This window comes from Schistocerca cancellata, chromosome 9 (genome assembly GCF_023864275.1).
Source record: "Schistocerca cancellata isolate TAMUIC-IGC-003103 chromosome 9, iqSchCanc2.1, whole genome shotgun sequence".
Classification (NCBI taxonomy): Eukaryota; Metazoa; Arthropoda; class Insecta; order Orthoptera; family Acrididae; genus Schistocerca; species Schistocerca cancellata.
In genome coordinates, this window is record NC_064634.1 from 122,263,506 (window position 1) to 122,278,018 (window position 14,513).

General features: G+C 42.1%; 1 protein-coding gene and 1 non-coding gene across 2 annotated transcripts in view; both read right to left on the reverse strand.

The window, feature by feature from the left end:
* Window positions 1-14,513, reverse strand: part of LOC126101222 (odorant receptor Or2-like) — a 58,380-nt gene that overhangs the window by 33,572 nt on the left and 10,295 nt on the right. Inside the window, exon 2 of the mRNA XM_049911913.1 lies at window positions 4,048-4,147. Within this exon, the coding sequence (XP_049767870.1) occupies window positions 4,048-4,147 (100 nt within the window). The remainder of the gene's footprint in view (window positions 1-4,047; window positions 4,148-14,513) is intronic.
* On the reverse strand, window positions 9,520-9,594 carry Trnat-ugu (transfer RNA threonine (anticodon UGU)). The gene has a single exon. It is a non-coding gene; the product is annotated as a tRNA-Thr (tRNA).

Consider the following 14,513-nt stretch of genomic DNA (forward strand, 5'->3'; position numbering starts at 1 on the left):
CAGAGACATAGTGCATCACGGTGTGGTATCATAGTAAAATTCTGACGGAGTAAGTTCCTAGAAGAGACAACCACATTTTTGATCTCCGAGGTACATCCCGCGAAAACACCATGGAGGTAAAATTACACTCCTGGAAATGGAAAAAAGAACACATTGACACCGGTGTGTCAGACCCACCATACTTGCTCCGGACACTGCGAGAGGGCTGTACAAGCAATGATCACACGCACGGCACAGCGTACACACCAGGAACCGCGGTGTTGACCGTCGAATGGTGCTAGCTGCGCAGCATTTGTGCACCGCCGCCGTCAGTGTCAGCCAGTTTGCCGTGGCATACGGAGCTCCATCGCAGTCTTTAACACTGGTAGCACGCCGCGACAGCGTGGACGTGAACCGTATGTGCAGTTGACGGACTTTGAGCGAGGGCGTATAGTGGGCATGCGGGAGGCCGGGTGGACGTACCGCCGAATTGCTCAACACGTGGGGCGTGAGGTCTCCACAGTACATCGATGTTGTCGCCAGTAGTCGGCGGAAGGTGCACGTGACCGTCGACCTGGGACCGGACCGCAGCGACGCACGGATACACGCCAAGACCGTAGGATCCTACGCAGTGCCGTAGGGTACCGCACCGCCACTTCCCAGCAAATTAGGGACACTGTTGCTCCTGGGGTATCGGCGAGGACCATTCGCAACCGTCTCCATGAAGCTGGGCTACGATCCCGCACACCGTTAGGCCGTCTTCCGCTCACGCCCCAAGATCGTGCAGCCCGCCTCCAGTGGTGTCGCGACAGGCGTGAATGGAGGGACGAATGGAGACGTGTCGTCTTCAGCGATGAGAGTCGCTTCTGCCTTGGTGCCAATGATGGTCGTATGCGAGTTTGGCGCCGTGCAGGTGAACGCCACAATCAGGACTGCATACGACCGAGGCACACAGGGCCAACACCCGGCATCATGGTGTGGGGAGCGATCTCCTACACTGGCCGTACACCACTGGTGATCGTCGAGGGGACACTGAATAGTGCACGGTACATCCAAACCGTCATCGAACCCATCGTTCTACCATTCCTAGACCGGCAAGGGAACTTGCTGTTCCAACAGGACAATGCACGTCCGCATGTATCCCGTGCCACCCAACGTGCTCTAGAAGGTGTAAGTCAACTACCCTGGCCAGCAAGATCTCCGGATCTGTCCCCCATTGAGCATGTTTGGGACTGGATGAAGCGTCGTCTCACGCGGTCTGCACGTCCAGCACAAACGCTGGTCCAACTGACGCGCCAGGTGGAAATGGCATGGCAAGCCGTTCCACAGGACTACATCCACCATCTCTACGATCGTCTCCATGGGAGACGCATTGCTGCGAAAGGTGGATATACACTGTACTAGTGCCGACATTGTGCATGCTCTGTTGCCTGTGTCTATGTGCCTGTGGTTCTGTCAGTGTGATCATGTGATGTATCTGACCCCAGGAATGTGTCAATAAAGTTTCCCCTTCCTGGGACAATGAATTCACGGTGTTCTTATTTCAATTTCCAGGAGTGTAGATTCGAGCTCACACGGAGCGTTACCAGCAACCGATCTTCCCGCAGACCATTCGCGACTGTAAGAGAAGAGTGGGCCAAGAAACCGGGTTGTACATGGTAATTTCCGCCACACACAATAGAGTGGCTTGCGGAAAGTAGATGTAGATGAAATGAAACACTACGCGGCGTGCTTCCCATCCAGAAATCGCTTTACGTTTATGATCACTGATGTAACACATACATATGTAGGAGATAATGAAGAGATGACACACTAGTTACGATTCTCAGTAAACAAGCCATGAAAATGTATGGTGACTACGTGATAGAAATGAACTTTCCCTTCTTGCGAAAGTAAGGTGAGATTCGTCGGGTTTAAGAAACTAAGCTTTAGTACTAATTTGTACGTAATTTGAGGTGGGTAAAAGCATAATGTCGGCCTTGCCTCAGTGCTAACACAGGTTCCCGTCAGATTACTGAATGTAAGCGCTGTCGAGCTGGGCTAGCACTTGGACGGGTGACCTTTCAGTGCCGCCGATCGCTGTTGTCAAGCGGGGTGCACTCAGTAGTTGGCAGGAGCTACGTGCTTGAGAAGCAACGGTTTCGGCCACAAAAACCGTCAACAGCCGGGTGATCGGTCTGCTGACCATTTGCCCCTCCATATCAGCATCCAGTGATGCCTATCGGTACCGTTGGACCTACAGGCGCCTGTTCTGACGGAGTATAGTTTAGTTTAGTAATAAGCAAAGCTCATGGAGATATCGCAGATAAAATAAATCTGAAGTTAGGCTTCTATTAGGTGGCACAATGGTTAAGGTCTGGACCTGCATTATGAAAATACGGTTTTAATTTTCCCGTTGAACCATTCACTTTGATGATTTTTCTGGTTTTTTAGTCCAATAATGTGAATACTAGGATGGTTTCTGTGAAAAGAATACAGTTTATTCATTTCTCATTCTTGTCCTGTGCGAGCTTGTGATCGGTCTGTAATGATATCGTCGTCAATTAGATGTAAGCTCCACCTTGCTTTCTTTCCGGTTAAGCTTCCATCCTGTGAAAGACACGGAAGAAAACTTATCTGTCTCGTATTCGACCATATCCAAAACCATGCTAATTGTAGAAAAAGAGGAAAAAATCAGTGCAAACGAAGGAAACTTTTTTCAGAAAAAAACAGCATCTAACAGTGGAATAAGGTAGAGGACGAAGATTTTCTAACTGTGCGGATGCTACACACTAAATGCATTGTATAAAAGTAACATATAAATATTATGATAATAGAAAAGCAGAAACTGAAGCATTTCTAAATGAGTGATTCCAGTTATTTTCCCCTTGAGCCATGAGTCTTCTGAAGTGGCCCGCCAAAAAACTTCTCTCTTGTGCCAACCTCTTTATCTCAGAGTTGCATTGCACCCTACGTTCTCAATTAATTGTTCCATTTATTCCAAACCCTGTTTCCTCACAAGGTTTTCGCCCTCTATAGCCTCCTGTAATACCGCAGAAGTTATTCCCTGATGTTCTAAAATATGTTGTACCGTTGTGCCCCTTCTTTGTCTCAGTGCTTTCCGTATGCACCTGTCTTCGATAATTCTGCGAAGGATCATCTCATTTCCTATCTTATCAGTCCACCTTATTTTCAACATCCTTCTACTGCACGTCATCTGCAACATTTCGATTCTATTCTTTTCATGTTTTCCCATAGTCCACTGCCCTTCAACGTTGTGCTCCAAACATACATTCTCCGGGTTTTCTGCCTCAAATTAAAGTCTGTTTGATACTAATGGACCTCTTCTGGACAGGAGTGTCCTCGTTACCCGTGTCAGGCTGCTTTATATGTCCTCGTTGCTTCGTCCCTTATGTGATACTTTGCTTCCAAAGTAGCAGAATTTTTTAAATTTTAAGAAGTCCTTTCTTTATTCAACGTCATCACCAATACTGATGTTAAATTTACTGCTAATCTCATAACTCTTACTCCTTATTACTCGCATTTTTCTTAAGTTTACTCCTGTACCATATTCTGTACCTATTAGATTCTTCAGTCCATTCAACATGTCCTGTAATTATTCTTCACTTTCACTGAGGATATCAATGTCTCCCTCAAATCTCATCATTGAAATCACCCTGAATTTCAATCCTGAACCTGTCGTTTCCTCGTCAACGTTGATGTAGATAGGGGCAAAAAACTGCGTTCCTGTCTTACACGCCTTTTAATTAGAGTTAAAGAATAATATTACAAATCAGACGTACGATCAACGGATGAAGCCACAATATTTATAATAAAATATGTGGGGACAAACGTCCATGTTAGTAGACGAGACAGAGTGACGAAATTCCTAATACACATCGATGTAATTTATTTCGTAACTGAACGACTTATAGGTTGGAAAAAGTACGGGAGAAGAAATAAACTAGCATATCTATGCAAGATAATTGATGACGTTTTATGAAGTTATCACGTAACGATAAAAAATCAGCACATGACAGAAATCCATGTAAATAGTTGATCACGCAAATCAAAGAAATTATATCTTACGTAGGTGGCTTGGTACAGCGCGACGCAGGCTACCAAAACGCTGAAAGCGAACTGCGTCATCGCTATTGGATTCATGACACTTTCCAAGTAGGAGATAAATCTGAAACAGAAACAATTACGATAAGCGAACAGCTGAAAGACTGTAAGAAATAATTATAATATTGATTTTATGTTCATCATCATCATCATCATCATCATCATCATCATCATCATCATCATTTAAGACTAATTACGCCTTTCAGCGTTCAGTCTGGAGCATAGTCCCCCTTATAAAATTCCTCCATGATCCCCTATTCAGTGCTAATATTGGTGCCTCTTCTGATGTTAAGCCTATTACTTCAAAATCATTCTTAACCGAATCCAGGTACCTTCTCCTTGGTCTGCCCCGACTCCTCCTACCTTCTACTGCTGAACCCATGAGTCTCTTGGGTAACCTTGCTTCTCCCATGCGTGTAACATGACCCCACCATCTAAGCCTGCTTGCCTTGACTGCTACATCTATAAAGTTCATGCCCAGTTTTTCTTTGATTTCCTCATTGTGGACACCCTCCTGCCATTGTTCCCATCTACTAGTACCTGCAATCATCCTAGCTACTTTCATATCCGTAACCTCAACCTTGTTGATAAGGTAACCTGAATCCACCCAGCTTTCGCTCCCATACAACAAAGTTGCTCGAAAGATTGAACGGTGCACAGATAACTTAGTCTTGGTACTGACTTCTTGCAGAAGAGAGTAGATCTTAGTAGAGCGCTCACCGCATTAGCTTTGCTACACCTCGCTTCCAGTTCTTTCACTATGTTGCCATCCTGTGAGAATATGCATCCTAAATACTTGAAACCGTCCACCTGTTCTATCTTTGTTCCTACTATTTGGCACTCAATCCGTTTATATCTCTTTCCCACTGACATTACTTTCGTTTTGGAGATGCTAATCTTCATATGTTGTAGTGATATATATATTTCCTCAATTGCAGGAAACATTTATACCTAATCATTGCATACGCAACCGAAACTGAAATATATACGGCCTTAATTGGAATATTCGCGCCAGGACAATAAATTTCCTTGAGAAGTTAATTGTACCCCATTTATAGAAATACTTTCTCTTCTTTGCTATGAATACTGTTATAGTAATGCATTTGTCCTCTATAATCATTAACACAATTCGATTTGGATTTAATGAATTTCGTAGCGTTCTTGACTGTGTTCAGAACGGACTATTTTATTCCTATAAATAGATACATGCTCCTAAAGTCTTTGAGCATAGTCTAGTAACATCTAATAAGAATTACAAACGAAGTTTTGCGTTAGATATTGTTATAGTTTCTCTCTTTAACATGAAAGATTTTTTTCATGCTGAGAACTTCTCGGAGAACTTTCGTACCTCTACCACTTGAGCGTTCTTCAGGCAGCGGGAACAGCCATATTTTGAATGAGCAAAAACTTCTGCAACAGTTCATTCATTTTGCAAACGTATTTAAGTTAACTGATGTGTTATACTTAAATCACGATGCAGGTTTAGTCTTTTCTACAGAAGATTCAAAATTTATTCGGCCGAGGTAAGAAACGTCAACATAAAAAATAGAAAAACTGCTTTCGTTGTTACTAATAACTGGTACAGAGAAAAGACCTTATTTTTATAGAAAAGAAACACTGATTATCTAGTTTTGTATTGTGAGAAATACATTACTATGGATTACCAACAAGAAATCCTACATAGGATGAGGATGTCATGTGCTCAGGTGTGCATATCGGTGAAAACATGAACTGGAAAAACGATATAATATACCCCAGATTGAATACTTAAGTTCAACAGGTTTTGCCATGATAATTACGGCCAAATTTCGGGATAAGGAAATCGATGAGCTAAAATATACTTTTTATGGTTGCGTCCCTTGATGTCCAACAGGATTACTTTTAGCAGAAGCTCTTCACTTGTGCATAAGTATGCATTCCACAAGAAAATAAACGGGATTTATGCGAGGGATACACAGCGGGCATATATGGAAACAGTAAGAAATGTGAACCACAGCGTCAGTGATGCAATTTATGAACAAGATACAGCGTGACTTTGAAAACATCAGAGATGTTCATAAATACTGCACTAGGAAGAAATAATCTCCTTTAACTTTCAAATCGTCGTATATTAGGATAGAAGTGAGTGAGTACAGTGTTACAGACCCCGTCGATGATCCAACCTTGGAAACACAATAGCTGTCAAACCGATGAAGTATTTTGCAATGCCTATTAAATTTGTTTCCCCGTGATTTATCTTTGCATACCGAAGAGGAATTCTTTATAAGGTATCAGCATGCGTATACTGTTTTAAAAGAGTATTCAACTTTATCCAGTTGAGACGACCTTCATCAAGACGTTTACCGCGAATTTAATTTATGCAGCACGTAATTAGCTAAATGAAAATACTCTTAGCTCATTAGGGAAAACTATTTCATTCTAGTGACTGCCACACTTGGGACGTTGCCGCTACGCGCTCCTGCAGCCACTGCGGCGACACAGGAACATTCACAATAAACATTTAGGCTGTAATTTATCTGACCAAATACTCTGCCTTTTTTGTCTAGCTCACACTATTGTACACGTTCTTCAGTCAGAATACAAGGGCAGAACTGGCTTTAATGTGTGGTACCAGGACCAGTGTGTTCCACATCTCTACCGTCATCAATTCCGTATGTCTCTCATAAATATTCCCAGGCAATTAGCATTGAATCGAAGGTACTAACATCAATGACGGTACTACCTAAATTTCCCACTAAGCCTTATGAGTAAGCTCTACTATGGGATAAAATGAAAGAAACAACAGATGTTTTCCAACGTCATAGGAAAAAGCGGTCGCCCGAGAGCGATTTTATGTTTCATAACCTTAAGAAGACAACAGTGTACCAGTTGGTGCAATGTCTTGGCTTCAACGAAGCCTGCGATGCGGATATGTTTCGGCAGCCTACTTACGAAGTGAAATGGGCTTTCACGGTTTGTTAATACCACCCAAGGGTGAATGACGGAATGTGTGGACCAAAGGGATTTGGGGCACTTCATTCACTGTTTATTTTTTTACAACACACTTCTTTATTAATAACACTGATAATACTTTTAAAAGGAAACAACACAACAGGCCTTGTAAATCGCCTAACTGCATGAGTGAACTACTAAAAATAATCGTTAATATGTTTAGGAACACAATGAACTTCAACTCACAAATAGCATTAAGTTGTTTACTAATTAATTGAATGTTTGTTCAACGCAATTTCCCCACATAATCAACAACTCGAAACCAGAATTCAATACACTTCCTTGCTATTAAATGTCTGCATAAGTTAATGGCCATACATAGTAACCTCTGAACAACAATACAATTGACTTAAAAAAGAACACAGCCACCTAAACATGTTTACAGAATTATGGGAAAGAAATGCGTATACACCTACTATTTAGCAAATGAACCACTTTCGGCCTGAGCCACCAACAACATAAGTCGTTCTCATTACCCACATAGAGCCATTCCGAGGTACTGGAAGCAAAACATAAGTCTTTCACTTGTACACCAAAGGCACGGTTTCCCAGACTGCAAGCCGTAAGAAACCAGTCAACACGCTCCCGCCACCAAGTAGGAAGGCGTCGGGCTAGATAAACAACGCCCGCTACGGTGGGCGGGCGCGACTACGTAACTGCTTGTCACAGTGGGTCGGTTCCTGTCGCAGCCTGTGCGAAGACCGGTGGCTAATTAATGAAATTATCACCACCTATGACACAAAGCGCAAGCAACTCACCTACGTAATAAGGACATAAATTATTTGCATATACAACGTGCCCAAAACAGCTTTCTATCCACTACTTCCAGCACCTCAGAGGACACCACTTAACACAGTGAATTCAGAGTCATCTAAACACACCACGCAATCTGCGCAAAACCACATAAACTTCCTGTGCATGAGCACACTACGCTTAAAATAAAGAGTATTAACTTAACACAACATGCAACTTCTAAATCTCCGGATGACTGGCCAATAAACCGCCTCCGCTCTCCACTTGCGAGGCACAAATAGGGTATGTCCTGCAACACACTGATTAAACTATCTAAAACAGTGTTCGTTACAAGATTAACACTCAATGTCACACGGAAACATTAATCAGAAACAGACATCGGTTCGTTACAATAAACGCACAAATTACGTGGCCGAAAAACACAACCAAGTCAGTGGCACACAAGAAGGTCAGTAATAGTAAGGCCCTTTATCATTTTCCCATTCAGAGAGGCGTAAAACAATAACACTTAAGCAAAGAAGTATGAATGCATTTGATCAATTCAGTGACTGACAACAAACTAAATTTTTAAATGCAGAACACAAGTCCTCACAGGATAAACGCGGCCTTACGCAATGGACTCCTAATAGTAAGGTCAAGCGCCCAAAGCACACTGCTCAATAAATACACCACAATGGCAAGCACACTCAGTAATCGCCAGAACGATGGACACTGAGAACAAAATGCTGCTTATATCCAAACCAACTGTGCTCGCAGTGGCATCATATCAGTCACAGAGCCATAGAGACGAGAATGTAGCCGGCGCTGCAGTCCGGAACCGCGGGACTGCTACGGTCGCAGGTTCGAATCCTGCCTCGGGCATGGGTGTGTGTGATGTCCTTAGGTTAGTTAGGTTTAAGTAGTTCTAAGTTCTAGGGGACTTATGACCTAAGATGTTGAGTCCCATAGTGCTCAGAGCCATTTGAACCATTTAGACGAGAATGTAGTCACTAGAAGCAAACGGTAAATCCATCAGAAACAACGAAGCAGCATGTATCCGACAGCATCGGCGCCTCTACCCACCAAGTCCGCCACAAACGCCCAAACACAATTAGGTAACGTGGCAAACTTTCCTCTTGCCACCACACACGGCGTCGGCAGACACGGCTTCACGCTCCGCGCACTCCTGCCTGCCTCACTATTCCTGCTCGCCCTCCAAAATCCTACCACTCCGCTGTCACAGGTGCCTCGCCGACTTCCCCCACGAGGGGGCGCCACTTCTCTCTTTCCTCCGCGATACAGCGATAATATTATACGCGGTACGTTCGATAGATCAAACCCGAGCCTCCACAGATCACGGAGAATCAGAATCAAATTGCGATTCGATTGCACACTTACTAATAAACAGAACCCATTGTGTTGTTTTTTATAGGGGAAATATCATTAAAGGTAAATGTAGTATCCAGTAAACCTAACATAGGTGTGATAATACTGTTAGTTTCGACGGTATATACGAGGGCTGTTTCTCTTTTTTCAACATCCATTCTATCGGGAAATAGAAACCAAAGTATATATGACGGTAGTATGTGTTCCCGAAAGAACAGTTACCGTGAATGACCATGCAGCTTTGCTAGAAATGAAATGATAATTAAATGGACACCCTAGCTGCAAACGGGCGTTGATGAACTTCATTGAGGACATGTTGAAAAGGTGTGCCCCGACCGGGACTCGAACCCGGGATCTCCCGCTTACATGGCAGACGCTCTATCCATCTGAGCCACCGCGGGCACAGAGGATAGTGCGTCTGCAGGGACTTATCCCTTGCACGCTCCCGGTGAGATGGTCGGGGCACACATTTTCAACATGTCCCCAATGAAGTTCATCAACGCCTGTTTGCAGCTAGGGTGTCCATTTAATTATCATTTCAGAAACCAAAGTAAAAACTTTTCAACAATTAGATATAATTTCCAGTTACTTCTCTACATAATTCCCACTTTTACTTTGACTTTTGCCATAGCGTGGTACCAAATTTCTAATACTCTCATCATAGATGGAATGACTGCGTCCTATTTCCAAAGCTGGTCTCCAACTATTTTTATGAGCCAAAATGATGTCCTAACAACCAACGGTTCATGTGAGCAAAGAGATGAAAATCAGATGGAGCCAAGTCCGGTCTGTGCGTTGTGTAATTAAACACATTCCATTGAAAACGCTGCAGGAGCGTCATCGTTGCACCTGCGGTGTGCGGTGGGGTATTGTCGAGAAGAAAGAAACGCAAAGCAGTTACACTATGTGGGCTGCATGAAATCAGGAGAAACCCGCGAGCAAGGCTTCGCGTTTGGAGGGGGACACTGTTTTCTAGCCATCTCTACGTGCTCACTGCACGCTCAGAAGCGGAAAGTGCTACAGCACGCGTTTGATGGGGACACCAGAGGCACTGTGTACCACACATGCACAAAGCTTCACTGGATTTTCACTGTGGTTTCAATTTCGCGACCGATCGTAGGTTGAAGAAAAAGAGTCCCTCGTATAAATGATCTGACAGATATTACCTGAAGTCATCTGATGCCTATTGCAGAAGAGACACTCTTGTGTAATAGGATGTGATGTAATCAAAAAGTTTTTACCCAATGCTCAACACTTGTTCAAAACACTGTCAGCAGGTCGTGAAAGCACAGAAATGAAGATCTCGCCCCATCTTTATGCCCCCTCTGCACAAACAATCATAACTAAAATCCACTGGTGTAGTATCCCATATTTAGAAAATTTATCCAACAAAGTAGCCAAAACTCTCAAATTTTGCAGGTGTAAAATTTCACTGATGTACGGGGAATCACAGTTTACATCTTACACAACAGTATGGATTAGACAAATTTTCTAAGTAATAGTGGTGTTGACGAAATCACTTATATTGAGTTTAAAAAATTACATACTGATCAAACAGGACGGGCTAGAGCAGTTAGAGTGACAGCTATGAACATAGCTGAAGATTACATGAATGATATTTCATTTTTACTGAACATGAGCCGAAGGAAGTTCGTAGATTCAAAGGCCTCACAGGGAAAAACCTTAATCTATTACAATCTCTAGAGGTAAATCAGCATTTAGCCCAAAACGGCCAACCTCGTTCCCAATGACCAAATCTCAGTCCTAATTATCACATTCATCTTCATATTGTAAGTAGGCTGTTTATGTTTTCTTTATGTAAGTAGGCTGTTTATGTTTTCTTATTGTTCTTTCCTTTCCAAGTGCTCCTTTTTTAAAGAATGTGGATTACAAAATTATCATTTAATAGATCTGTTGACAGAAAGAGTTCACATTAGCAAATGCATCTCATTTTATAAAAGCAATGCTGCAACACAGCTGGAAACCAGACATCAAATGAAATAAGCAATTACACAAGCCAAAGCATAAAAATGTCATTCAGTAGTCATGTGACATTTCATTTCATAAGTTAATTTCTCTCAACTCTCGTACAAAGACTCTTGTCATAATCAGGTGTGCAGATGTAAAAATATTTCTTGTCATTTTGTTAGGCATTTCAGTAAATATCATAAATTTTTAAGTAACGAGGGTGTCGCATTAGCGATGAAAGGCACATCCTAATGGTTTATTCTCCAGGTGTTTGACACAGCTGTGTGCCCACAACGCATTACAAAAATCATATGTTTTCAAGTAACGAGCGTGTCGCATTAGCGATGAAAGGCACATCCTAATGGCTTTCTTTTCTACCTGAGCGTCTGAAAAGGCTTGTTCTCCAGGTGTCTGACACACCTGGGTGCCCACGTCGCATTATGTGCAGGTGGTCACTTAACTTTCTTACGGAAATATTTACGACAGTAGTTTCCGCTACAGTGACAGTCTCATATAAAAACATTTCACAGGTCAAGAATTTTATTGACATAAACATACCTCAACAGCATAATACACATCGTCGTCGTAAAAATAACATCATAACACCTCAGTCAAATGTCAAAAACGTCGTAGCTTCCTCCAATGATTTCAAAACCTAAAGAAAATTCTCTGCTCATTTCAGTAGTGTCATCTACCTCAAACGTACTTTAAAAATTATACTCCCTTACCAAATACATCATTCAAAGTTCTCATAGTATCACAATGGTTCCAAAAAAATATGAACAGTGCACAAAGTACAGACAAAGTACAATTTCTTAAGTGTGAAGTAATCCAACTCTGTAATTGCGTAAACATGTGTCACTGACGTAGTAAAAGGATGTTTGTTTCTCTGTTAAATGATCAGATAGGTGTGTAATTTATGTGTTAGAGAAATATGGTACCGATGTGTAAAGTTGTATAAGCAAATACCATATTAGCTAGGGCTCCTTGTGCTTGCCAAACACATGGTACACAAAGTAGGCGTGTACCCCCCTGAGGTTTGTTGTAATTATACCCTCAGGTGTTACAGATTACAGCAATGGAATGAAATGTATCACGAAAAACTTTCTTTGTAATTCAAAAATCTTTAAAAATAAATGTTTTAAGTACAAAATTAATCACTCAAGTACGTGTCCTGTAGCGCTAAATGTGCGTTTTGCTCTAAGATAATCTCTGGGAAGTGTCGTAGTTATCGTCCTCCAAAAGCTAAGTTCAGCAGAAGCCAATGTACTTACCTCATGATACACAAAAGTGAAATGCTTTGCGTATAGATAACTTAGTTATTACGCTTATTGCCGTGATGAGGAAAGTACTGTGCTGTAACGTATTGTTGTCCTACGGAAAAGGCTGTCTCCTTGTAGCAATAGCACAAAAGTCACCACTAAAACATGTCTCACTTTATAGAAGAATTCAGAAAAAACTGTGCAGATATAAAACAGATACACCGCAAAAGCAACATTGTAAATTGTCACTCATTAGTAACGTCGTGATATAATCGTGTAGCTGTCACACAAACCAACCACTGTGTCATCTGGCATTTCACAGAAAGCACCTCAAATCCAGAATCCACTCGTATGCAAACCAAAATGTTGCATGTTAACAGTTTCTTAAGTCTGACAAATTGTACAAGTAGCGTGAAGTGAAAATTGCAAAGACTAAGTTAAAAAGCAGATTATCTGTCAATAAATGGTTTTACATGAGAAATGTGGTGTAAACCTTTTACCCTTTGCTCTTCTCAGTACGCAGAGTTTCAACTTGAATGCAAGTATCATGCGGTATTCGTCCGTAAAGAATACGGGAATTTTGCTCAAGGTTAGCGTCAATGTCATTTTTCTCGGAGCCAGCCGGCGCACGCGGCAGCCTGCGGTGCAAGTCATTGTCTGTTTCTTTGTTGGCGCGCGCCGTTACTGGGATTTGGAGACCTAACTTCCACAAATTCGCCTTGCCCAGAGGGCCCAGCTCTGTTTAAAACTCGCCAGTTCTGATGCCATTCAGGTCTGTCATTACGATCATATCGTCTGTCATCATGTCGGTAGGTTCGATAGTTTCTTTCTTGTCTGTCAAGTGGTGGAGAATTTCTCCTTGAATCGTAACTACGCGCTGGACCGTTGCGTCTAAAGTTATTCTGTCTCCCTTGATAATAGTTATTTTGGTTCCCATAATGTCTGTTTCTCTGATTGTCTCTGTGATAGTCATTACCGCGGAAAGGTGATCTTTCCCTGTAACTATTACTCTGCCAGTGGTTGTCATATGGGTGGTGTCTGTTTTGGTCACGATTTACGTTGTAAGAATAGGTTTTTCGTGGCCATTTATTGTTTCTGTCGTCACGGAATTGTGACGGATGTGACCTGTAATGATTGTTTTCCTGTTTTCGCATCCCGCGACTGTCTGTGTCAATTTCCAGTTCTTGTAACAGTCCCTGAAAAGCTTCAATGTCGTCTTTGCAACGTCCTGCTAAAATAATATGTCTCAAATGTTCGGGCAGTTTGATTAAGCAAATGCGGATGAGTTCTGAGGGGCTGTATGGGTTTGACAGGTATTGATTCTTGTGCAACATGTCTTCAAAATATTTGACAAGACTGGAAAATTCAGATTGTTCAAAGTGTTTCATCATCATGATGCTATGTTTTACGCGATCTTGTGTAGCTTGTGACCAATATGCTGAGAGGAAGGCATGGTAAAATTCTCCTTCACTGTGACAATCGTGAATGACCGATCGCATTCTTACAGCTGGTTCATTCTCTAAGTAGCCACACATAAATTCTAACCTGTGCTCCAATGACCAGTTGGGAGGGAAACAATGAGAGAATTGATGGAGCCATGCTTGTGGATGAATGTCGTTGCCAGAATTCTTAAATGTTTTGAATTTACGTGTAGTAATGAACAGCTTATAGTCAAAATCATCGTGTCGGCGAGTAGCATGTCGGTCATTGTCACGTCGTTTCGGCGGTTCCATCTCAAAATTCGGTGTACCTTGCCAATTTCTTTCATAATTACCGAAATGCCCTGTGCTATTATTTTGTGGCTTTTCCGTATTTCTAAGTTCCTCTTCCCGTGTTGGAGCGCGAGTATCCTCTGAAATATGTAATTCTTGTATTACCTGTGTCAACTGATCTTGTACTTCCCGGATTTCTCTTTTGTACTGTGTATTGATTTGATTTTGATTTTGTTTGAATTTTCTAATTTGTTCATACTCTTCTGTGTCAGTGAAGGCTACGGGTCTTGTGTCATTCAGATCATCATCTACCTTTGTAGATAAGTTAGTGACCTGATCCGAAAGTTCGGCTACTTTCTCTGATAATGAACTAATTTCC